Raw genomic sequence first — 27428 nt, 5'->3', positions numbered from 1 at the left:
ACAATTTTTTTTCTAATTTTACTAATATAACATGTATTATATAATAAATCTTTTAATGTTTATATCTTGTAGTAAATATTTTAATATAACTATTTACTAAATATTTAATTTATATAATTATAACAATTATATTTTATTTTTATTCATCCTACATTATTATAAATATTTATATTTATACAAATATCAATATAATTACTATCGCTTTAAAGAAAAAACAATGCCCACTGATGCAGCAGGAGAAATGGGCTTCAAAAGATTAAATATTTTAATATAACTATTTACTAATATTTAATTTATATGACTATAACAATAATATTTTCTTTTTTACTCATCATGCATATGGTAAATATTTACATCTATATAACTATAAATATCAAGAAAGAACAATGCCCACTGATGCACCAGGAGAAATGGGGTTGAAAAGATTATGCTCTGGTTCAAGAGAATCTGGAGTGTTGAAAAGAGAGGTAGAAGGGATTAGGGTTTCTAACCCATTCGCAGGAATCGGGAACAAAGGTTTTAAATATCCCCGTGGAACAAGAATTGATTTTAAATTTCCCTGTTAAATGTTCATAATAAAAGATTTCAAGAATAGTGATGTGTGGTTTGATGATAAGTACACTTAGGCCAAAGTATAAACTTAAAAGACCGAAATTTAAATCTCATTGAGTACACTGACCTGCTATGGTGTTAGATAAAAAAACAAATTAAAACTAACAGTTACCACCATGACTTAAAAAAAAATAAAAAATAAAAAATTCGGCTACCATGGCACTGCACTTGATTCTGCCTACGCTAAGACAACAGCCCAGGATCTCACTGACCGCCCGTCGCCTTACACCGTGAAATTGGTTAACGAAGGCAATAGACAAGTGAGGGAAGAATATATGCAATCTCGGCTTGATTTGGCGGAGTTGAAAGGGCGTCCTCTTACCCCATCAGATGGTTCTTCCATCGTTTAGACGTTTCCAAAGTTATGGCTTCCAAAGCAAAGTAGGATTTTCGGTGGGGAAAAGTATTTCTATCAATTTCTGGGATACTTTTGAAATTAGTAATCAAGAAAAATTCAGTAATTTAACAGTGGATAATTTTGGTGGGAAAATGTTGGTTTTTAGTCGAATTTTTAAAAAATTTGGGTTATAGTTATTAAGTTATGGAATTTGTAATGGAGTTGTTTATAATGATTTTTTAGAGTTTTTGGTTTTGGAATTAGGTTGAAAAATTTGAGGTGAAATTTTTATTTGTATTATTTATAATAATTTTTTCACCGTATATATATGGATTCAGCAATATTGAAAACCTCTAGCGTACTTCTCTTGTGCAGGATTTACCCATCAATATCGTGATTTCAATGAATTTCGGTTGGATTTTAGAGCAATTAAACCAGAAATCCACCCGAAAATATTCCAAAAAGTCGCACTAAAGACAACATTAAACACCGCTAGGGCACTTCTATTGTACAGGGTTTACCCATCAATCTTGTGATTTCAATGAATTCCGGCCATATTTTAGAGAAATTAAACCTGAAAAATATACCAGAAATTTAGAGTAATTTAAAAGTTTTTGATATTCCCAATGATAAACAAAGCCCACCAAACTTTATGAAGCATTCGGAAGCAATCTGAAAAATATATCGAAAATCCAGCTGAAAAACTTCCAAAAATAACACTAAAAATAATTCCATTTATAATGTTTTAGAAATTTTTGATAATGTTAATTTTATTTCTAATTTAAAAATTCAAATGATAATTATTAAATTATAAAATTTAGAGTAATTTAAAAGTTTTTGATATTCCCAATGATAAACAAAGCCCACCAAACTTTATGAAGCACTCGGACGCAATCGTAGGTTCCTGTTTGTTTGCCTTTTTCTGTAAGCAATATCCGCAACTCTTCAAGTGATACAGCTTGTGGGAGTTAAATGTTTGACGGCGGAGTTTGTGAGAGTTTAATGTTTGATGGTGGAAATTAAAAGGATTCGAGCTAGTTTAATGTTTGACTATATAAATTAAAAGAGAGAATGGTAATTAAATGTGGGTTTAGTTTGTTCTTTTAATTTTGTATGAGGGTTTAATTTTTTTCCATCTATTAAATAAAGATAAATAATAATAACAAATTTTTGATAGGTTAATTATTAATATTAGGATTTAAATTTTTTTCCCTATGTATTAAATAAAGATAAATGATAATAACAAATTTTTGATAGGTTAATTATTAATATTAATATTAACTAATTACTAACAGTAAAATAATTAATTAATTAAATTTTCTTTAACACCCCAGGTTATATGGTTTAATAAGTTTATTTAAATTTTATATTCTTTAGTATTGACAATGTCTAAACATTGTTTTTGAAACTATAAAATAATTACTCTCAATTGTTTGGTGAAGATATATCTTAGTTGATCTTTAAATATATAAAATTGAATAAAAATATTACCATTCTGTTGATGGCATTAGATGCCACCAACAATTAGGGGGTCTCCCCGATGTGAAGACCCAATTAGAGCTCACATTGATAGGGATAAGAGCCCCATCCTATATGTAAGTGTGACTTTAACATCTCCTCATTTAACAACTAGGAGTGAAAACCAACAGACATCTCCTCGTTTGACAACAAGGAGCGAAAACCAACATGACATCTCCTCATTTGAAAATGAAGAGTGAAAACCAACATGATGGTAGTCGCGCCTACATACAGGATGGGGCTCTTAGAGGAGATATTGCACTTTACTTGCATCCATCAACCTTTTGATGTTGTTCCTTTGATATGGCTAACTAGTTCCTACACACACAATGGGGCTTTTACATGAGATATTGCGCTTTAATTGCATCCATCAACCTTTTGATGTTGTTCCTTTGATATCGCTAACTAGTTCCTAAAACTTGCATGGAACCATCTTTCCATCTTGCAACTTCTTTGAGAAACCCTAGCTCCCTCCATATGGTCAAATTTCTCACTCCCTTCCTTCTACAGGTAAGAAACACACATCGGTCATACATATTTACAAACAAAGAATGATATTAAAACAAAATAAATTGACTAAAAATATGATATTAAAACAAAATAAATTGACTAAAATATGATATTAAAACAAAATAAATTGACTAAAAGAAAGATATGAATTTGGACCCCTTTACAGTCTTTTTTTTTCCCATAGTGTTGTTAAAGCATGTGGCCTCTTCAGGGTTTTTCCCAAGCTTCAAAATGTTCACAAAAAATCCTGAAAGAACTACCAACATCTACCTTTGTTCAAACATTAATGGCAGTGTTTTCATTTCAATTTAAGCATCCTCAACCAGCCTTTGCAAATCACATTGGGAAGGATCTTGTTCTCATATTTATAGAGTCATTTCCTTGGACATAATGTATTGCAACCCCTGATTATTCCTAATAAGTGGACTTGAATTTGAAATGATCTAAGAGGTACTCCATCAAATGGTGTTTTATCCAAAATACCAAAAGCTCTACCATGATAAATAAGGATTCTAGAGTAAGGCCCAAAATTCTAAATCATTTTGTAACGTTGATGGCAACATGTTTTTTCTTGCTTACAATATCCATTAGTAATCGAGCCATAACAAAATCGGTTAGGCATCAATTAACAAGCATTTCTTGTGTTAGATTGTTGGCTTCCTGCAATCTTCCTCCTTTTCTTAGCCCAGGTAGATAATTAAACCTGGAAAATAATCTCGCTTCCTTGCCTCGATCATCTCCTTTGTTTAACAGAGACCATCGATAATTGCACTGTCCTCCTCATACTCTGCGAATAGCTTGTCCACTTTTCCTGCCATATTGTAGAATACCTTGTGGGAATTTTTCTCTTCCCAACGAGATTCTTCATTGGCCATGTTTCTTGTTCGTTATGCACATCCTGCTTCAGGATCAAAGGACTGAAGTGTTCCTTCTCCTTTTCACAGATTGTTTCGGGTTAGCATAAAATCCTGCAATTCACATCTACAAAGACCTGCTCTAATACCAAACTTGATCCAAGAACTTGTACTTACAGATGCATCAGAATTACATAAAACAAAGCTTCTTAACTATAGAACTTAAAAACACATAAACAATGCAAAAATAACTAGAAGAACATGAAAACCATGACACAAAGATTTTATTACGAAGTTCATCCAATTTGGACTACGTCTCCGAGCCCTGCTCAATAGTGGGGAGGCCTTCATTCATTAAGTGACATAAAAAAAGAGATAAAAGTACAAGAAAGAGTCTTTACAATCCTTATACCTTCACGCTGGAAGATGGACAAATAATAGAGAGCCCAACTTCATAAACAGACAGTACCACTGAACTCCTAGCGAAAAATCATGCAAAAACACCTATCCAAGCTCCTAATTTGGATAATCGGGCTTTTTGCAACTTCTCGGAACCTCCCTACTACTCAAGACGAGGTCCTGACTTGCTGCGAGGGTTAGGGTCTATTATACAATGGATTGTAAATTAATCGATCAGTCCTCCCCGCCTTCTTTCGACACAAAAAGGTCTTTTATACAAACATGGCGCAATTCCTCAACTCCCGGACAGTTCTAACCATAGGCCAAGTTAGGCATGCGAGATTGTCTTAAGACCAGGGATCTCGGCCCTTAATGATACATGCAACAAACCTTTACAAGTATGTTGAAACCCTTTTTAAATATGGCATGAAACCTCTTTGATTGCATGTTGAACTTGGCGGTTGATGCTATCAATGGTTCTTCGCAATCGGCGTTCCATCAGCGTACAGACTAGCCCTTATATCACGCAACCTGCGATATAGCGGACCCGTCAGGCTTATACAACATAATATATAACATATCGCATCCGGGGACACCATCGTAATCGCAATCGGCGCTTAAACCATCGGCATATCAACCCAACTTAAGTTCTGCGATAACACAGACCCGTCGGGATTATAAATCTCAATGTATAAAACATCGCATCCTGTAGTCCTATCGCAATCGACGATCACTAACTAGGCTGCTTTGCATCCACTTGCCCTTATGCGATTGCGATATGCGATATATCGCATCGCAAATAGGCTCTGTCGAGTGCTGATCCTTAACACCTGTTCCTCCGATCCGTGATGTGAGATGTCGAAATCACAACCGGGATCCTATCGGGGCCGATTCTTAACCACTTTATTTTTTTGCGAGTGCGATATGCGATTATCGCATCGCAATTTACCTAGGGCTGATTTTCCCTTAAGCCGCTTCATCTCCTTGCTGCGATATGTGATATGTGGGGCTAATGGCAGCGTGCCATTTCGCGCTCCCCCATTCCATGAGACTTTTGTCACATCATCTCCTCCTGCCACCTGGACAAGTCAAACTTGAACTTTGACTTTATCTAACTTCTTCATATGAACTCGGATTTGAGTGTCGTTCACACTGTTGGAATCAGAGTAACAGGCACTTCGATCCAATGCTAAGTTTATTCAGATTCTTCCACTTTGAGTTTTGAGTCTTTTACCATGCCACTGGTACTTTTCTGAAGATCCACCTGGATTAATCCTCCAGGATCCTCCTCAATCAATGCTACAAGTCAATGGTGAATTGATTTCACTCATCCACAGAGAAAAATAAGTTATGTTCAAACTCTACATTTTCAGAAGGAGATTTCTTGAGTCACCACACTACACAGCGATTTGGTGAGTTAGGCTTGGTATCGAGACCCCATATCCCGTGGTAGGCAGCAAATTATATGGCAACTAGGAAAGAGGGAACCAACTTCCTGTAGCGAACGCGAAGTAGAAATGTTTGTACACAGGAATAGAGAGTGAAAATACATATAGGACATGTCAACCACAAATATTAGGTAAGGAGGATATCTAAGAGAAGACACTCGACAAATTGTAATAACCCAATGTTAAAGGTAAGAAGAGTTTACTTGTATTTGAGACAATTTGAGAAAAAAGAAAATAGGCTTCCTTGACCATTCGAACACTAGAACACCAAGGAGGAAGTGTTAGGGAGTCAACAAGCCACAATATGTTGATACAGGGAAAAACGCATAAAAGATTATGTACAAGGAAAGTAAATTTAATTAGGAAGAATTTCATAGCCTCACGTGTTGAAGGGAGAAGTATAACTGTAAACCGTAACATATGAATGTCAAAATCCCTCGTACATCGAAATGGGCCTAAGTTTATAGAGAATGGTGATGAAAACCTAGGACTATAACAAAAAACATATGACAATTAGGCAAAAAAATTTAGAACCGGGAACAAAAGAAAGACAACATGAATTTGCTAGGGGTCACATTCGACTACGGTAGAACTGCCATAAAACATACCTGGAACAATCATACTATTTGTGAACTGATGAAGTCGTTGGAACAATTATGGCGCACCCAGAGGAACAAAGTGGGGTGCACCAGAGACCCTTAAAATTGCAACGATGCACTCTAGCAGTGAACCATAGAAATTAAAAACCCTTAATTGAGTTTCAGAATGAGAACAAAAATTAAAAGAATGAGAAAGGTAGTTAACGCTCCATTAGTGAAATAAGGGTTGACCATAACATTACTAACCACCTGGGAGCGAACATACCTGGCGGTGGTGGGATTGATTTGGTTGCCATGGCTCAGACCATGGCTCAACTGCCATTCTTCGGGAAACTTGTGCCATGGTTTCAAGCGAAATGGCCGGACCATCCATGAAAAAGATGAATGAAATTGAAACTGGCAAGGAGGAATTGGCTGTTAGGGTTATTGAAGAGAGACAACCACCGTCGATCCACAAGACTCTCATCCCATCATTCGTGCAGGAGGAACTCACACACCCTGGTGCACTTCACATGGGCATGGTATACGTGTCCACGACGGATTGTTCCACCAATCCAAACCTATACGAGCCATTTCAAGCGTCATAAAGGTACGGTACATGAGCCCTAGTGATACCTTGGTAGTGATCCACCTTGGTTTGTTACACCATACCAAGAAAGACTTTAGCACCATCATTTAAATGGAGCACAATAATGACAAAATTATCATGAAAGAACTTATTAGAATTGGAATAATTGTTTGGTGGGGAGTGTGGCACATATCTAATTTTTTAAATTTATTAAAACTAATGGACCATTTTGCTAAATAAAATTTGCTTATATATAAATGAATCTTATAATAAATAATGAGGAACTTATCATGGAGGAACTTATTAGAATTGGAATAATCTCAAATCCCTAGGAAATTGGTAGGTTTATTAAAATCAATGGAACCTAACAAACTCTTTAATACACTATAACCATTGATAAGCATTAAGACTAAGCATATGCTGAGCATACTCTCTTGAGAATCAATCTAGGCCCTCTATTGAATAAACCAAAAAAAAAAACAGATCCTCATCCGCCTAAAGTTGAAATAAGAAACTTTCGGCAACTAATTAACAAATTTCATATCTATCTAACCATTAATAGCAAACCCAACTAGCTAAACACACACACTTAGTTAATACAAAAGATTACATACTTTTAACAAAAATGCTTTAACTTTAGAAGTTATCTATAAAGATAAGTAAATTCAAAGTTATCCATAAAGATAAGTTGAAATGAGAAACTTTCGACAACTAATTAACAAATTTCTTATCTAACCATTAATAGCGAACCTAACTAGTTAAACACCCATACTTAATTAATACAAAAGATTACATACTTTTAACAAAAAATGCTTTAACTTTCAAATTTATCATGGAAGAACTTATGAGAATTGGAATAATCTCAAATCCCTAAAAAATTGGTGGGTTTATTAAAATTAATGCAACCTAACAAATCCTTTAATACACTATATCGTTGATAAGAATTAAGACTAAACATATATTGTGCATACTCCCTTGAGAATCAATCTAAACCATCGATTAAAAAAATAAAAATAAATATCAACCAATCGTCATCCACTAAAGTTGGAAAAAAAACTTTGAACAACTCATTAATGAATTTCTTATTTACTCTTAATAGCGAAACACCCCTACTTGGTTAATACAAAAGATTACATACTTTTAACAGAAAATGCTTTAACTTTCGAACTTATCCATAAAGATAAGTAAAGTCGCACATCATTATCCGAACATAAACTAGAAAAAATTTAAATTTCATTACACTAAAAGCTAGGGCGTGAAACCCACATCGGACTTCAAGCTGCATTTAAATCTTCAACTCCGCTCATAAGGCCTAGGAGTCAGAAATAAATAGCACTCTATTTATATTGAAATCCAACAAGCCTCGGGGCCCGTAATTGCTTCCAGAGCACCGGCAGCAGCAAAAGTATGTCCAATAATACTCGAAAAGTAAGCCGTATTTAATGTCAGAAATAGACATGGTGTTTACAAGGCAAGGGTTAAGCAGCCTGTCATAGGACATTAAATGTTCGATACCTGCATATTTTATAACAAAATAATACACTGCACATATTTTTTATTATCTAACCAGAACACCCGTGTGTTATTTTGTTATAGAATATACAGATAACCGGGCATTTAATGCCTATGGCAAGCTGGTTAGCCCTTGCCGTGTTTACAATAAAAACTGCTTATTTCTAAATTCACACATAAAAAACTGACTATTTCTAAATTTAAAATTAAAAATTCATAATAATAACTCACATATGACACGGACTCATTATTTCCAATAAATAATTAGTTTTATTAGTTGACATCCTTTAAATTAAATGCAAATATTAAATAGTTGAGCAAATCTTACTCAATTAATTACGAGCTGACTGCTTTTTCATTTTATTTATCTTCATTCCATTTATCTATCATCCATCTTATTAAAAAAAAAACAATAACTCAATAATTAATTTATCACATAGTGATTAATATTTACCTCAATAATTAATTTATCGCATAGTGATTAATATTTATTTAAATATAATTATATGATGTGTTTATTTATTTATATATATTAATAAATTGTGTTTAAATGAGCATTGAACATGTTTGTTAATATTCACTAATCCAAGATTGAGAAACTCAAAGACGAATATCTAACTTCACACAAATGAATTATATATATAGTATTAACTTTTAAGTTTCAAGTTTTGCAACCTTGAAACTCAATATAATAAAAAGAAAAAACATGTACAGTTTACATCTGGATCAAAGCGGTCAAGGAATGCTTCATTTTGTATGTTTAATATGCATTGAAATTAAATGATGCAAGCTCTCTCCACAACCATAAAGATTATAAGGATCTATAAATGGTTTAGTGTTTTTATAAATAGATTTATAATTGATCTATAATATAGATGTTGTTTTTCCACCACGAAAAAAAACTATATATTTGTATTATAATTCATGATTGATATACATATAATGTTCAACACGAAAAAAAACTATATATTTGTATTATAATTCATGATTGATATACATATAATGTCTATGTTACTACTTGATGATAAACAGTAGATTAAAAACATATCCCACTTTGAAACTGACAAAATAATGAAAATTTTCCAGGATACATACCCAGAAACTGAGCAGATATCAAATGTGATAGGGATCAAGAAAAAAGTTTTCAGAATCTGCAATGTATGTTGCAAATAAGGAAGAAGTACCTACACTGCTAGAAATATCATGTATGGATAAGACATTTATAAAAAAACCTAAATTTTCTACCATTCTTTAATGCTATATGCCCTGAAAATGAAAATCCTGGATCTGGTAGATATTGTTGTCCATCTGTATCTGCATTCTCCATAAACCTTGGGGCGAGGTTAGACCCATTTTAGATAAAGCATCAGCCTTTTTGTTTCTGTTCCTGTCAATATGAGAAATAGAATAGTCCCACCTGTTGTTCCATAACGTTGCAATCCTGTCCAACCATCCAGCAAGATGAATGTTTTTTATGTGTTGCTTTGACAAAACATGGTCCGTAATTACCTTGGAATCTCCATAGATTTGCAAGTTCGAAATATCAAGAAAATTGCTGAAGGAGAGAAGACCCGCTAAAGCCACTGCTTCAGCTCTGTTGTTTGTCCCCGGAACAGCATTCCAATAGATTTCTATAGCTTGTGTATTTGATGTTCTGATGTAAACACCACATGCACAAATTCCTTGTCGAGCTGCACTGCCGAAATATGCACATGGTGTTGCCGAAGCAGTCATTTTCATGGTTCTTCTTCCACTCTCATACCTGTAGATTGTTGAGTCATAATTCCTTCCATTACCGTTGCTGTTCTTCCCGGATATGTCGAGGGCACTGTATAGAGCTATTATAGAAGCAGTTACAAAAGAGCATGTTTCCACCTTTGAGCTGAAATTTTTTCCATTTCTCCATTTCCATATGCCCCAAATAGCCAATAAGGGTATGGTTCTCAATTCTTTATGTTTTATAAATATATATAAATAAGGATATGGTTCTCCATGCTTTAGGTTTTATAAATATATATAATTAGGTTGATAAATTTGTTTATTTTAAAATAATATTTTTATAATTTTATTTTAATTATTAATAATTATTAATTAAAGTGTAGGATTTAATTCAATAATAGTAATAAAAAATATAAGGTTGAGATTTTTATAAAGTTAGTTATGCAATTTTTTTTTATTAGATTTAGTTTTTATTTAGCTTTTATTTATAACATTAAATTTTTATTAGTGTTTGGTAATGCAAATTTTAGCAATTCACTAGCAATTTGATTGTTATTAGTTTAATTTTAACTTATGCAAAACTTAATATTAAACTTTAAAAATAAATAATGCATTTTTCATTATAATTACAAAAATTAATTTGTAAACATTTTATTTGACAAAAAAATTGATGTCATATTACAGCCCTTAACTCTATCTGTCTCAATCTTATCAATAAACTCTCCTAACTCTGAAATGTTGGTGCTATTCAAGGCCAATGTATACCATCATGCTTTACATTTTGACATGTTAATACTTCCAATTAATATGTATCATTAAACAATATTGATCCTCAACCATAAATTCACTCAGTACAAATTTGTTTACTCCCCTGGCTATTTGATGCATTTCTCTCCATGAAAAGATGGAACTGATTTTTTTCCAAGGTTCTATCGACTATCTCATAATTGACCTAGATTTTGACATGTTAATACTTCTAATTAATATGTATCATTAAACAATATTGGTCATCATCCATCAATTCACTCACTACAAATTTGTTACTAGCCTAGCTATTTGATGCATTTCTCCCCAAACTGATTTTTTTCTAACATTTTATCGACTATCTCATAATTGACCTAACTACATGGGAATAACCTCAAGTTAGAATACCATTGTTCTTTTCCATTAGGCCAAGAACACACAGAGGCTTATAAGTCATGTATAAGTAGGTAAAGTGCACAAGGAAGAATTTGTGTAGCCCAATGTGTGACTCTAACTATTACAGATTTGTGCCCAGTTAGGATTTGTGAACCTAGAAAACCACCCATTGATCTCAATGGCCTTACCATTAGCAACTGTAGCTCCTAGTAAAGATGATGCTCTACAAAACTCTAGAGATGTATCTCTTTTATCCCAATAGTATTCATTTACCAGAATACCACTTATGAGATTTGATACCAAAAAATTATGATAAATTTGAATAAATTTCATTTCATTTTAAATTTTGAAAATATTTTGGAATTTGATAAAATCCTAAAAAACAATTTTCTAGAATAACTTTCTTTTTTCTTAGGTTTCCTTGCCAATATGAGATGAATATTGTAGTTCACCTCTACCCTCGCGCCCAAAATAATTGGATTTCATTCATTATTGAGCACCAAAATGGAGACTATGATTTTAAGTTAGTAGAAATAATGCAAGTGAAGTGTTCTACAAGATTATTTTGTATTGTTTTTTTTATTGGGTGTACAACATAGGAAGATTTGACTTCTACTTATTCTGCTTTGAATTATACAGACAAACACTAATTCATGACAACTGTTGCAAAGGAGATGGGTTCCAAGTGGGCTTTGAACTACCTTTTCAATGGTCTTGTATCTATTTGTTTGACAATTCTTGCCACATAAAAAGTGCTCGCAACAAATAACATGATTCACCATAAATGAAAACCTAACACTACATACATATCCAATGTCAACTTCTAAATAGTAATTTTTTATTTTTATTTGTATTATAGGAAATGGTATTGTATCTATTTGTTTGACAATTCTTGCCACAGAAAAAGTGCTCGCAACAAATAACATGATTCGACAGAACTAACAACCTAACACTACATACATATCCAATGTCATTTTCTAAATCGTAATTTTTTATTTTTATTTGTATTATATTTATATGTAATTGTTTATTTTCTCTCTAGTATAAGGATTTAGCGTTATGATTTAGTTGATTTATTATAGATAGTTGTTTATTTTCTCTCTAGTATAAGGATTTAGTATTATGATTTAGTTGATTTATTGTTGCAAATATGAAAATTATATGTACAAAAATATTGAAGATCGTGTTTCACAGGCTATATGTGTGTGTGTGATTGATAGAGACTACACTACATCTAGTAATGTTTGTTATTTATTTTAGCTTTGCTATATTTTTCTTTTTACATAATTTTTTTCTAAATGTATATCAGTTTAACTCGTGTTAATTCTTTTTATAATAAATAATAAGAACAATAATAAAGATTTAGAATAAGTTTATAATTTAGTTAATTTTTATGATTTATTTTTTAATTTAAATTTAACAATGTGAGATGCATCATGAAATGAATTAAGTGTCTTGATGCATACTATGGATTCATGCCCTTTTTTGTGAATTAAAATACTTTATATTACTTCAAAAAAAAAATAGAGTACATTGAAGGAGGAAATATTGGCTAGAACCCTTGTAGTAGAGCTAATCTTATCAAATTGCTTCCCACCATCCGAGTCACATGCTATGCAACTCTCCACATGCATCAGTCGGGCCTCAATTTTATCCACTCCAAACCTCAGGTTCCTTAGCATTCTCTTCACGTCCTCTAAGGAGGCAAAAATACTATACTCTTCCACCTGCTTATCTCTCAAAACCAAACCCAGTGACACCTTCATCTCCCAGTGGAACACTACTGAATTTAGATATTGTTTATGCCTTCCCCTAGTGTGCCCAGGGTATGGCACCCAACTAGACATGTATTCCAGTAGTTCTGAGTCTGATGGGGATTGTCTATCTTCCCCAACTTTTATCTCAAGCTCACAGATCTTCTCATGAGTCTCAAATGGAATAACATTAAAATAAGTCACCATAGAGTCATGGTAAACCGTAAAAGATATTTTCCCCTTGCTGCCTGTGATGGGATCTGTCTCCTCCTCCCCTCCTGCTCCTCTCCCTCTGCCTTGGCGACATCGTAGAGTCACAGTAGGGTTCCTCAATTTCTCTACATGGGTTGCCTCTTCTTGCAAAAGGGAACAACTCGACCTTTCCACTACAAAACCAAGATACCAACAAATAACCTCGTCATAGAAGCACTAGGAAAATGACCTAATTTTGATGAAGAACCATCAGAGAGAAATGAGGACAACAATTCCTCTACCAAAGACTCTATCCCTTAACTATTGAGCACACATGACACCACCCCAAACCCTAGAAGCCTTTGCATTCTAGAACCCACAAAATATTAACCAAACCCAACCCATTGTACTTGAACAACCTCACAATTAAAACTACCCAATCCACACTTCATAAAGAAAACTAGCTACCCACTCCCAAGAGAAGAGGCTAACCCAACGCTTGACACGGAACCACTTTCACAAACCCAACGATTTCCCCAACCCCAAGAACAAAACCCACACCTAGAGACTAAGACATTGAACCGGAGAAAACAAACACTTTTGAAACGACTTGGTAAGGAATTTGAATATAACCAAGATAAGATCAATAAAATCTCATAGAGATTACCAAGTTCAGATGTCAACAAATACCTCCGATCAAAAGCCACCGTCTTCTAGCCAAACCATGCCAAGAGGAAAAAATATCATTAACAGTTCCCAAATTGGAGCAATTTGATGAATTCCCTTTCCTTCCTTCATGCCATATCGATGTGTCCCATTGCACCAAAACCTCACCACAACTAGAGCTTGAATTCAAACAATTCCATGGCATCGTAGGACTTTCCCCTCTTCAAACTTAACCTTCGCAAAAGGATTTACCACCCAACCCTACCATTTCATAGAACCTCTGCGAGCTGAAGCATTGTAGGCGCTTACATGTGAGATGCCATGTGCATCCTTTCCTCATCAATGCACAAGTACTAACTGAAGGGTGGTGGCACTTGCCCCAAACCCCACTCCCTCCATCATAATACACCCATCAGGGGAACTATGGATGGCATGCCTATTGATGTCTATCATTTAATTTATAAAGTTATGCTAATATAAATTCTATAATTTAAATAAAATTAATGTAAATATATCTTAAAATATAAGTAATTTTGAAATCACTAAATATAATTTTAATTTAAATGAAGTCATTTAATAATAAAATAATGTAAGTTAAAATAAAATGTATAATGTTTGAATTCAAATATTGTAATGTGGTCCACCTGGGGTAGTTTAATTGGCAATGGCCATGGAAATGAAGTCTCACCAAACCAAAAGTCTTAGGTTCAAATCTTGTGCTATCTCCCGATTGGGGTGAGAAGTTGGACACGATGAATATGTAATACTACCAAGCTTACAAAAAAAATATAATGTGATTTATAGTTCATAATGGTTTTCAGTTAATAAAAGGATTAATGACAATATCTAACTGAATAAAAAGATATTAATGTTATTATACAATCCAAAATAGAAACTATATGTTTGAAGAAAAATATAGCCAAGTGATATTAAGTTCATAATAATTCTTAACTAATATAGGTATTAATAAAAATATCTATTTTAATAGAGAGATTAAGAAAAATGAAGTTAAATGATAGGACATTGATTTGATTAGTTCAACCGAATGACAATTAAGAGGAAATTCAATATAAGGTGAAATTATTAACTCTATAATAAGTAACACCATTAAATTATCAATCAACCTAGCCAAAGCCAACTTTTACTAAGGACTAGTCAACCCTCTTTAGTTAGGATATAGAACAATTATTTCAAAATCTTGGATATAATATACCTAGTAACCTAAATAAGTTGTAATGAACATAATTACATAGGTAATTAAAAATATAATATTGGAATTAAAATTATCTACTCGATTACCCATGAACTTGAAACCTAGTTTTTTATGATATGTGAATTATTATAGTTGATACATGGATAATTACGTCAATGTACTTGAAAGCTAATTATATTAATTTTACATATTTAAAGATTAATTTACAAAATCGAGCCATAATTATGCCCTCTAAATGACATGTACGGTTGTAACAATCTCTCTCGTCAATATATAAATAACTACCAAATAACACAAAATCGTATTCTTGGGCCAATATTAATTTTCGACCTTGTAATTTTATGAAATAAGAGTATATTACTCATTCACAATAACAACCACAAGAATAAGCTTATCAAAATATAATTAATAAGATGAAATACTTATTTATTATGAGTTACACTTGGGTAGATAACTTTAGGAAAACATTTTTCTGTTGGGTGTGGAGCTTGCTTATCTTCCTAATTCAGAGGTCTTGTTTTAGCTTCATTTGGATCTAAATCCATAACGGGTTGTGTGGGGGGGCTTGCCCCCTACTACTGCTGCGAGGGGGTATGGGGGGCCAGAAGCAGCTTTTTAGCTGTTGGAAAATGTAACTAGAGCCATCTTCATAATTTTTAATGTACTCAAATCATTACGTGTATTTTATGTTACAAGAAAAATAAGAATGAAAAATATTATTTAAATCATGGGTTTCATGCTTCATTTTGATGACCATCTAGGTAAAGCATGTTCTTTATGCTTCCGAGTTTGTCATGTCAAAAGAATATTTTTCTTGAGTAAAGAGAGTCGTTATATTTTATAAGACCCTATTGGGCAAGTTGTAACATGTAAAAGTTAATGATTTTGAGTCTAGATGGTCCTCCAAGCACAAGTCGACTTAGTCAAGGACAAGTCAAACTAGAGAGGGCTATTCAGCCTCTTGTAAAGGCTATATATATATATATATTGAAGGAACTTCGACCTCATTTGGTACACACACAACAAGTTTGATCTATAATAGAAGGAGGACGAAATAAGAGCAAAGAGACGAGGAAAAGAAGAGGAAAAACCAAGCAAAGGAGGAAGACTTTGATTTTGGGCTAATGCTCTCCCAAATGGATGAATTATGGTTTTTGTTCTACAAAAAGGATGTCAAAAATTGCAGGCTAAAATTATGAAGTTACTGCAGGTCCGAATTTCTAAGATAGAGGGTCGAAACCTGTGATTGAAGCAGGTTTGAAGAGGGTTGACTAGAAGTTGATTTTTGTCATCTTGGAAGGGTTTTGTAGGAGGACTAACTTAGTGCCTCGAAGAGGATTTGTTCTAGGGGTTTGGGTCTTGGTTTTCTCATTTGAAAAAAATTCTATAAGAAGAGGAGATGTTTTCCCCGTGGAGGGGTTTTTACCCTGTCTTGGAGCCTAATAATTGTGTCCATTGTCTTTATTGTTTTTTGTTCTTGATATTTGTTTAATGAAAAGATTTAATAAAGAAACATAAGAAGATAAGTAAATTTCCCAAGAAATTATTAAGGTTAATTAGAATTTGAATTAATAGTTTCCCCACTGCATTCTCCAACATGGTAGGAAAGATAAGGTGAACAAGAGAAGGCAGCTGGGAAGATCATGTCAAAGGGTTTTCTTGCTAAGGGAATCATTTTCAAAAGGACACAAAGAAAGAAGAAGAAGTCTTATTTACCTTGAAGGAAGGACACTACATCAATGGTTTTATCATCTCAAGAAGGTTCAAGTTATCATTGAAGGGACGAAGGACAAGTTCTCGTTGAAATTCTTGTAGTACACTCCATCATCTTGAAGAATAAGAAGCATCAAAGAATCTTGGGATCATCATTCACTCTTTGAAGCTATTCAAGGACACCATTATTGAATGGCATCCTAGAAGTCATCATTCTAGGGCATTTTTGAAGTCTCCTTGAAGGTCTTGAAAACATGAAGATAGTTGGAGACATCATTAGGGAGAAGGACTCTTGGTTAAAAAACAAGTATTATTTTTTCTTCTCTATCTCAATCTTCAGATCATATGGCTGCATTTTTCAAGGAAAGTAACAAGATTGTTAGATCAAAAAACTTCCTAGCATGGAAGAAGAGGATTGACTTGGCACTCACAGAAAATGAGCTCATGGAATATGTCCTTCGTGATGTAGTTGTACTAGATAAAGAGGAGACTCAAGAGTTTGAAAAATAAAATAAAAAAGTAAGAGCACAAAGGATCAATGTTGAATCCATAAAATATCATCTTGTTCCCTTTGTTGCTGATTTGAAGACATAGAAGGCTATGTATGATAAGTTGGTAATGTTATACATTAGGTCAAAATATTTCCTTGAGGAATCAACTATATAGAATAATGAAATCAAATGATGAAGACATGGAGACCTATGTTATGGATATCTAAAAAATAAGAGATTAGTTGCAAGGGCTTGGGGAGAATGTTTCCAACTTTGAAATGACCATTTGTGTATTAAGCAATTTTAACTAGTATCTACTCTACGAAGGATACTAAACATTTTGATGAATTATGGGCTCAATGTATCTTGGAAGAATATAGGATCAAGGCAAAGGATGAAACTGAATCAAATGAAAGGTCTCAAGCCTTTATTACTAGGACCAAGAAGCTGAAGAAGGGGAAGTTTGGAAATTCCAAGAAGAAAACTAATGTGTCCATGGTTCAATGTTTTGGATGCAACGAGTATGGCCACTTTAAGAGGGGTTATCTAAACAAGCAGAACAACAAAAGAAAGGAAAGAAGTGAAGCTCACATAGCTAAAGAGAAGGGAGAACCTGAGAAGAAGTTGAAAGGAGAAGATCCCAAGGATATTTACTATTGAAGGAAGCTTCATCCCTACAAGTTTCTTTATTTGTATTTCCTCGTATTTACAAAGTTGAGTAGCATGCATTGTTGTATACTATAGAAAAGTCTCAATTTTTGTAAAAGCATGGCATCATAGATAGAAGCATGTGATGGTATAATAATTAGAGCTGCTTTGAAGAGTCATCTAACTGTCAAAGAATGAGAATATTGGGGCCATGTTTCATATTATTCATCCAAGTAATTTCTAACATAATGTTAGAGGTAGTCATTTTGCTAAGAAGGATCATCAAGATCCTATAAGAACCATCATTTTTGGAAGGTTCTTAAAGGTGCATTATGACATGACTAGTATATATTCCATCTAGTATGGAAACAATACTCTTGAATGATGAAGGAATGAATATGGTCAAGTCGCAGTATGAAGGGCATAATGAAATTCTTTCTAATCCTAGATAAAGAAACTATCTTCAACAAGTATAAGAAGCAGGCTCATTCAAGAAAGGATGGCTAGATGGTTGTTTGGAAGCAAAGGTATGCATATTTTGAATCTTCTCTAGGGTAAGGTTCATATCTACAAGAATCATACAAGAAGAGTTGGTTGTGAGAATTTTCTTGGAAAGTCTTCCATATGGTTACATGATGCTTGAAAGAAGGAATTTGACATACTTTGGAATGGATAGAGATCAAGACTCTCTCACAACATTGCATAGGACATTGATCAACATCAGATAGTCTTCAAAAGAAAGAAAGGGAGTTAACAATAACAACTCCAATGAAGATATTGTAGCTTGGTAATATAGTTCGATCCATCGATACTCTGACTAAAATGAATGCATGAAGAAATATTCATGTGTATATGAACCATGTGAAAGGATGTTGATATCAAAGAACTCAAGTAAGTTGATGCTTTAATGGGAAGTCCATCATGATAAGGTAATTATGATATTAATATTTTGATATTGGTTATCTATTTAACAACATAGTTTTCTATCTAGAAGGATATTGCAGGAATACATTATGACAAATGATGCAAATTCAACTATGGATGTTGAAATCAATTCAGAGAACATATGGATTGAATATAGTTTTGGAAATTTTATAGTCAAGGTGTTCACATCATCACCTTGGGATTTAAAGGTAGCAATATAAGAGGATAACCTGATGTTCATGAATGTCACTTTCATGTTTAAGGGAAGTTATGGTTAACTATATTTCTGAAAGGCTCAATATAATGCCTCCATTGATGATATATAGAGGAAATTGATATGCAAGATTGATGGCCTAAACCCTATCACAATATTGAAGGAAGAATGGTTCCAAAAAATCTTAGAAGAAAGAAGCTCAACATGATGAGATGCAAAGGAAAGAGGGAGCCATGCAACTATCCCCATGAATAATTGTTACTTGATACATTTATGAAGACAAGATATAAGGCTTGTGATTATTACTTCCAAATTGAAAGGAAGTGAAAGAATCTCCTCTATATGCTTTAGAGCGAGTATGAAGTCTCCTTAATATTTTTGAAGGAGCAAGGATCTATTCCCTAAATCAAGTGGGAATAGGGATCTCCTCTCTAGTTGATAGGGAGTGATTATAAACCTCACATTTGTATTGTCTTCTTCATGTGCCATGCGCTAGGCCAAGACTAGTAGTCGTACTGTCAGGGCAGGAGTAACTCCAGACTTGGCAGAAAAACTGATTCGTTTATTTCATTAGGTAGCTATTGTTATATACATGAATGTGACTGATCAGTTCATCTTCTTGATGACTGTTCACATTCCAAATTCACCCAATCGCAGAGGATTAGGTGTCAACATTCCCCCCCTTAATCTGAAGGGATGTTGGTGAGTCCAAGCATCGTTCTGAATCTTTCAAGCTTTTCTCTTCCAAGCGCTTTGGTGAAGATGTCTGCAATTTTCTCATTTGTGGAACAATGACGGAGATGGATTGTTTTGGCCTCAATATGATGTCGGATCAGATGATATTTAGTATTGATGTGCTTTGTACGATCATGGAACTTTGGGTTCTTGGCCAACTTTATTGCAGAGGTGTTGTCAATCATGAGTGGAGTTGATTGTACTTGTTTTACCTGCAAATCTTCAAGAATTTTCCTAAGCCACACAATTTCTTTCGTTGCTTCAGCTGCTGCCACGTATTCTGCTTCTGTTGTGGAATCTGCTGGAACTGATTATTTGCGTGATCTCCAAGAGATAGCTCCTGATCCAAGACTCATAGCATATCCTGAAGTAGATACTCCAGTTTCTTTGTCTCCATCGAAGTCTGAATCAGAGTATCCAATCAAGCTGAAGTCGTCCACCTGTGTATACTTGATTCCAAGGTCTTGAGTTCCCTTCAAGTACCTTAGAACTCTTTTTGCAGCAGACCAATGTCCCTCACAAGGCTTTTGCATGAACCTGGAGAGGATTCCAACAGTAAATGAAATGTCTGGTCTGGTAGTAGTGAGGTAGATGAGACTTCCTACAAGCTGTCTATACTTTGTTGCATCCTCAAATTCTTTTCCTTCAATAGATGTGAGCTTTAAGTTTTGTTCCATTGGAGTAGAAATAGGATTGCACTCTGTCATGCCAAATCTGTTTAACAAATCTCCAATGTATTTCTTTTGAGAAAGAAATATGGATTTTGGATGTTGGATTACTTCAATGCCAAGATAGTAATGAACATAGCCCAAATCATTCATTTCAAAACTTTTTCCTAATTCTTTCTTTATGGATGCAATATAGCTTTCATTGTTCCCTGTCATTAAAAGATCATCTACATATACCACAAGATATACAACTGTTTTTCCAACTTTCTTGACAAATAAAGTTGCATCATCAAGATCAAAATGACTGAAGTTGAGTTTCAGAAGATGCTCAGTTAGTTTTTCATACCAGGCTCGTGGTGCTTGTTTGAGGCCATACAAGGACTTCACAAGTTTGCATACTTTATGTTCATGTCCTTTCCCAGCAAATCCTTCAGGCCGGGACATAAAAACATTCTCTTTTAGATCTCCATTCAAGAATGTAGTTTTTACATCCATTTGATGGACTTTCCAACCGTTCTGAGCAGCTAGTGCAAAGAGTGTCCGGATGGTGGCCCATTTTGCTGTGGGGGCAAAAGTTTCCTCATAATCGACCCCTTCCTTCTGTGCAAAGCCTTTTGCCACAAGCCTAGCTTTGTGCTTGTCAAGTGAGCCATCAGCTTTGTATTTGTTCTTGTAGACCCACTTGCAACCAATTGGTTTGGTTCCAAATGGAGGATCAACCAGCTTCCAAGTGCCATTCTTTATGAGGGCATCATACTCATTTTTCATCGCTTCTTTCCATTCATTATGAGAAGCAGCTTCTTTGAAGGAAGTTGGTTCAAAATCTGTAGACAAGTTCAATTCACAATCATAAGTAACATCCATATCAACAGGTGAATTAGAGTCATCTACATCACCTCCATTTTGTCGGTTTGAATTTCTGGTTCTCGTTTTTCCAATTTCATCAGGATGAACACTTTCAAGTGTCTTTGTCAGCCACTTTGGGGGACCTTTCTGAGATGGTCCAGGCTGCTCTGTTGATTGAGTTGTGACTGAATCAAGATTGAGTCTCCCAATTCTATCAATTACATCACTTAAAGCATCATCCGTTGTTGGAGTTTCATGCAGGGGAGATTGTTCTTCAGAAGAAGATTCCACATGTTGATCTAGTATAGGAATCCCCCCTTCAAGATGTGGAATCTGATTATCAAATTCTTGAAATGATTTTGTTTTTGTGAATCTATCCAAGCGATCAAGTTGCCGCTCAACAACATTGTCAGATTTGGATGATTCCAGAAAAATGACATCTCTAGATACAAAAAACTTTTTATTTACTTCATCATAGAGGCGATATGCTTTAGAGGTGTTTGAATACCCCAGGAAGATACACTTACGACTTCTAGCACCAAGTTTGTTTCTATGTACCTTTGGTATCAAAGCATAACAGTTGGAACCAAAGATCCTGAGATGTTTTACCGAAGGAACATGTCCATACCACAATTCATAAGGAGTCTTGTTTCTTATAGCATTAGATGGACATCTATTCTTTATATATGCAGCACATAGAACAACATCAGCCCAAAACATTATCTTTACATTTTTGAAAAAGAGCATGGATCGTACCATATTCAAGATTGTTCTATTCATTCTTTCAGCTACACCATTATGTTGGGGATTATAAGGCACAGTTGTTTGATGTTTAATCCCATGTTGGCGAAGATAGTTTTCAAATTCATTTGATGTATATTCTTTTCCATTATCAGTGCGAATAGACCCAATATGAGATTGTGCATCATTTTCAATCCATTTATGAAAATTCTTGAATGTTTGAAAAGCATCAGATTTGTTCTTCAATAAATAAACCCAACACATTCTGGTGTAATCATCAATAAATGTCATGATATATTTATTTCCATTTGCAGAAGAAACAGGCATTGGACCACATAAATCTGAATGAATAAGTTCAAGCTTCCTATGTGCTCTTGAATGTGAGTCATGAAAAGACTGTTTGCTATGCTTTCCTAGAATGCAAGCATCACATTGCTTATGTTTCCTAGGAATTGTAGGCAAACCAGCAACACCATTTTTCTTCAATAAGCGGAGACTGTCATAGTTTAAATGTCCAAATCTAGCATGCCATAATAAACTTGATGGAAGTGTATCTTCTTCATGATGAGAAATATATGAGAAATGTTGTGCATGAGCAGAGGTTCCTTGCAGTTTGAGAAGCCTTTCTTCTTCTATTTCCCTCATGACAAGTGAGTGGTCAGATGCTTTTCTTACCTCAAGCTTGCCATCAAACATATGAATGGAGTGACCTTGCTGGCGGATGTGGACCAAGGACAACAAGTTTCTCTTGAGTTGTGGGAGATATAGAACATGATCCAGAAGAAAGTCTGGAAGACCAGGCAGTTTAAGCCTGATTGTGCCAAGCCCTGATGGCTTGATTTTTGACTGATCTGCAAAGTATACTGCTCCATCAACATTGTCAGTGAAATCTTCAAAAAAATCTTTCCTATGAGTCATATGACAGGTTGCTCCTGAATCAAGCAACCAATGATTTTTCGAAGAAGCAAGTGAAGCATTAAACAAATCTTCATTTACTCCAATGTTACATTGTGCCTCAATATAGTGAGCGGATTCAGGTGCTTTACCTTTGTCTGTATCATCAGTTTTACCTTTCTGCTGGTTTCTTTTCTGCTCAATTTTGTCCCATGGTAGCTTGCATGTAGAAGCATCATGTGATCCATTTCGTTTGCAGCGAATGCAATGCAGATCTGCTTTTTCTGCTTGAGAATGTCTGCCCCCCCTGCCTCTGAAGTATCTTCCTCTTCCTCTTCGTCCACCTCTTCCACTTGTAGAATCTTGAGCAGGATGCTTTTCTTTATGAGCAAGGAAAACAGTCTCTTCAGAAGATTCAGGGACTGTCTTCTTTCCAAAGGCTTTCTCTCTTTCAGCAAACTTTTTCACAAGAGAGTCAAAGGTTATATCTTTAAGATTTCCATTTGCTTGTAAAGACTCAAGATAATTGGAGTAGGTAGGATAGAGTGCCTTGAGAAAAGCAATAAGAGGGATATCCAGCTCAACCTTAGTGGATTTAATATCATGCATTACAGACTTTACTTCAGATGCAAGAGCAAGAGGATCATTATTTTTCAGTTCAAGAGTGAAGAGTTTAATCATGAGCTGAACAACTTCAAGTGCAGAATGTGAGTCATAGAGTTCTTTCAACTTTTGTAAAGCTTCAAAGGCAGTTGAATATGATGAAATATGGCGACTTACTTCTTCATTTACAGATGCTGCGATTAATGCATAGGCTTTGCTATTCTTGTTTTCCCAAATGACGAGCTCTTTGTCTGATGTAGGCTGCACTGGGTCATTTTCTCCTTCTCCGACACAGACTCCTTTCCACAACTCATTGAAGATGAGGGTGTGTTTTATCATCCGGGACCATTCAGGATAGTTCTCCTTGCCAGTGAGAACTATTCCTACCATAGAGATGATTGAATGCATTCTGTGAAAAAAAAATAACTTCTGCTGATAGAATAATACTTCTAATGGCAAAAAGAATGTGCTTTTGTGGAGAAAAAAAACTTTTGCTGCTAAAAGAATGATTCTGATTCTGCTACGCCATTTATATATTATTGACTATTGAAACAAATGTTGATAACATGCTACCACTGTAACATATATCACCACATATATATATCACCGCATAAACAATTTGAGCCCTTGTGTTAAATGCCGCCACTGTAAAATATGAGCACTGTGTTTAACGCTATCACCGTACCATATATCACATAAAAAATGAGCGCTTGTGTTAAACGCTGCTACTGTAACATATATAACCGCATATATATATCACATAAAAATTGAGCGTTTGTGTTAAACGCTACCCAATTCAAATGAAGTTGCAAAAATGGCAATGGATGAGGGCACTCTACAACATGTGAAAATCGTTCACAGAGGCGGCATTAATCTGCAGGGAGTTCTTCACATGTACTCCGGCAATGGCGATGCATGTTACGCCGAAAACTCCTACAGACAGAGGAATGTCTTCCACGTATTGCAGCCTGTCTTTGAAGCAGCCCTTCAGAAGCTTGCATTTCCCAAGGAGGGTCCTCTCAGAAAAAATTTACACAACAATTACAGAACAATTTATGAATTTGTCTCCAGGCAAGAGAAAATTCATAGTACAAGTGGAATATCGTGGAGAAGATATACGTCCGACGCAAGTGAAATTGTTCGAATTAGATGAGAAGTACGAGGTTATTGAAGTTCTGGGATATGGCGGATTTGGAACTGTCTGCATGGCTCAGGACACTTCCAATAATGAGCGTGTTGCCGTCAAAAGGATCGATCTGAATGGCGGAAGGTACTACTTCATGGCGTTGCGCGAACTGCAAGTTCATCGTGCGGTCACTCGGAAGAATATAGCATCTAGTAAGGATGGCGGGTAATACACCGGCCTAGCTCATGGGTCTGCCCAAACGTCCGCGGAACGGAATCACTGTCAATACAGGCAATACAGTGATAACAATGGATTCCAGGTTACAATGGCTCTATCCCACTCTCAACACCATATTTTCGAGTCCCCTCAAACAACAGTCGTTTTCCCTTCAACCGCCAAAACAGATCTTTGGCATCGAAAGCTCAGTGGACAGATGCGTTAATGGACAGAGCACAGAGGCGCTGGAACGGTTTTGGATTCTGAGTGAATTCAGGGCAGCGCAGGTGTGGCAGAATGACAGAGGCGTTTGAGGACAGAGCTCAGGTCAGAACGACAGAGGACAACAACAGAAATGAAGGGAGTTACAACTATTTTAAGAACTGGCTCTGATACCATGTCAGGCCAGGAGTAACTCCAGACTTGGTAGAAAAACTGATTCGTTTATTTCATTAGGTAGCTATTGTTATATACATGAATGTGACTGATCAGTTCATCTTCTTGATGACTGTTCACATTCCAAATTCACCCAATCTCAGAGGATTAGGTGTCAACACGTACGTCTAAGTGAAGGCCATGGAAGGAGAATGGAGGATTGGATAAGAATCTGTGATTCCCTTGAGGATAAAAAAATACAATATAGGAAATGGACTGACACTCTTTGAGGATTGGACACGTATCCAAGACAAGAGTGGTTGAAGAGCATTGATATTCTTTGAGGATTGGGAATCCAAGATAAGAAAATTCCTAAAAGGGCATACCTAGTGAACATCCGAATGGGGTATTTACCTTGTAGAGGTAGTGTGGTATCTCACGTAAAGCCTCCCCGCATTATTCTCTTGTATAGGAAAGATCTTGTCAAGTTACATCCTTACTATGATGACAATGTTAGTCATGATATTGATGCTTAAAGATGGCTTACCAATCCAACTCTTCTTATGAGAACTATTTAGCTTGAGAATAACCTTATAGTAGGTGTACAATTATGAATACCTTCCTAGTTAAGAAGGAGTGTTGGAAAATACAACTAGTTTCAGTGTTCATAATTTTCAATGTACTCAAATCACTATGTATATTTTATGTTACAAGAAATATATTATTTTAAAGCATGGGTTTCATCATTTTGATGGTCTTGTAGGTAAAGCATGTTCTTCATGCTTCTAGGGTTTTTCATGTCAAAAGAATATTTTTCTGGATTAAAGAGAGTAATTGTATTTTGTATAAGACCCTATTAGGCAAGTTGTAACATGTAAAAGTTAATGATTTTGGGTCTAGAAAGTCCCATGATCCTCCAAGCACAAGTCGGCCCTAGTCAAGGAAAAGTTAGCCTAGAGAGGGTTATTCATCCTCTTCGAAAGGCTATATATATATATATATATATATATATATATATATATACACACCTCATTTGACACACACACAACAAGTTCGATCTACAATAGAAGGAGCATGAGATAAGAGTGAAGAGACAAGGAAAAGAAGAATAAAAACAAAGCAAAGGAAGAAGACTTTGATTTCGGGCCAATTCTGTCTCACATGTGTGAATTATGGTTTATATTCTACTGTAGGTAGGCCAAAAATTGCAGGCCAAAATTTTGAAGTTACTACAAGTCCGAATTTCTGAGATAGAGGGTCAAAAACTGTGATTGAAGCAAGTTTGAAAAGGGTTGACTCTTGTTGACTAAAAGATGATTTTTGTCATCTTGGAAGGGCTTTGTTAGAGGATTGACTTGGTGCTTGGAGGAGGACTTGGTTTAGGGTTTGGATGTTGGTTTTCTCATTTGAAGCATATTTTATAAGAAGAGGAGATTTTTTGGGTTTTCCCCTTGGAGGGGTTTCTGCCATGGCTTAGAGCCTAATACTTGTGTCCATTGTCTTTATTTTTTTTGTTCTTGGTAATTGTTTGATGAAAATATCTAATAAATAAATCTAAGAAGATAATTAAATTTCACAAAAATTTATTAAGGTTAAAGAAAAGTTGAATTAATAGTTGCCCAACTGCATTCTTCAACATTATCCAGGGGAAATCTCTGTGTATATGTGTTTTACGTGTTACGCTCTCACATTTTTTATTTTCTATGTTTTAGAATTTGTATGCAGGTAATTCCTGTACAGGGTTACAACGTACATTTGGTATCACAGTTGTTTTGGCTTCAAGGGGACACATTTGTTGCTGAGGGGTTTCGCTCGGGCTTGTGGTAGACCCTGTTCGATGGGAGATTTGTCGGATCGATTCTAGTGGTGAAAGAAGATGGCGAGCAGTGGAAAGATAGAGATCGAGAAATTTAATGGTCAGAGTTTTGAGTTGTGGAAACTCAAGATGGAGGATCTGTTGGTGGATAAAGATCAGCGGATCGCGGTAGATCTAGGTACTAAACCAACGGGAGTGTCCGATGAAGAATGGAATAAGTTGGATCGGAAGGCAAATAGCACAATACACTTATGTGTCTCAGATTCAGTATTGTTGAATGTATCAGGGGAAGCTATAGTGAAGGCTTTGTGGGACAATTTAGGGACTTTGTACGAATCTAAGTCTCTAGTGAATAAACTGTTCCTATGAAAAAATTT

General features: G+C 34.9%; 1 protein-coding gene across 1 annotated transcript in view; it reads right to left on the bottom strand.

The window, feature by feature from the left end:
* LOC149184599 (3-oxoacyl-[acyl-carrier-protein] synthase I, chloroplastic-like) overlaps nt 1-6686 on the bottom strand; it is a 34976-nt gene extending 28290 nt beyond the window's left edge. Inside the window, exon 1 of the mRNA XM_089418949.1 lies at nt 6543-6686. Within this exon, the coding sequence (XP_089275075.1) occupies nt 6543-6573 (31 nt within the window). The 5' untranslated portion in view covers nt 6574-6686. The remainder of the gene's footprint in view (nt 1-6542) is intronic.
* Nucleotides 6687-27428: the final 20742 nt, after the last annotated feature.

Source organism: Pinus tabuliformis, chromosome 3_2, assembly GCF_031772625.1.
Source record: "Pinus tabuliformis cultivar Carrire ecotype Pingquan chromosome 3_2, CPIR1, whole genome shotgun sequence".
Taxonomy (NCBI): Eukaryota; Viridiplantae; Streptophyta; class Pinopsida; order Pinales; family Pinaceae; genus Pinus; species Pinus tabuliformis.
Note: the sequence above shows the minus strand (reverse complement) of the source record. Positions and strands in the feature narration are given on the sequence as shown.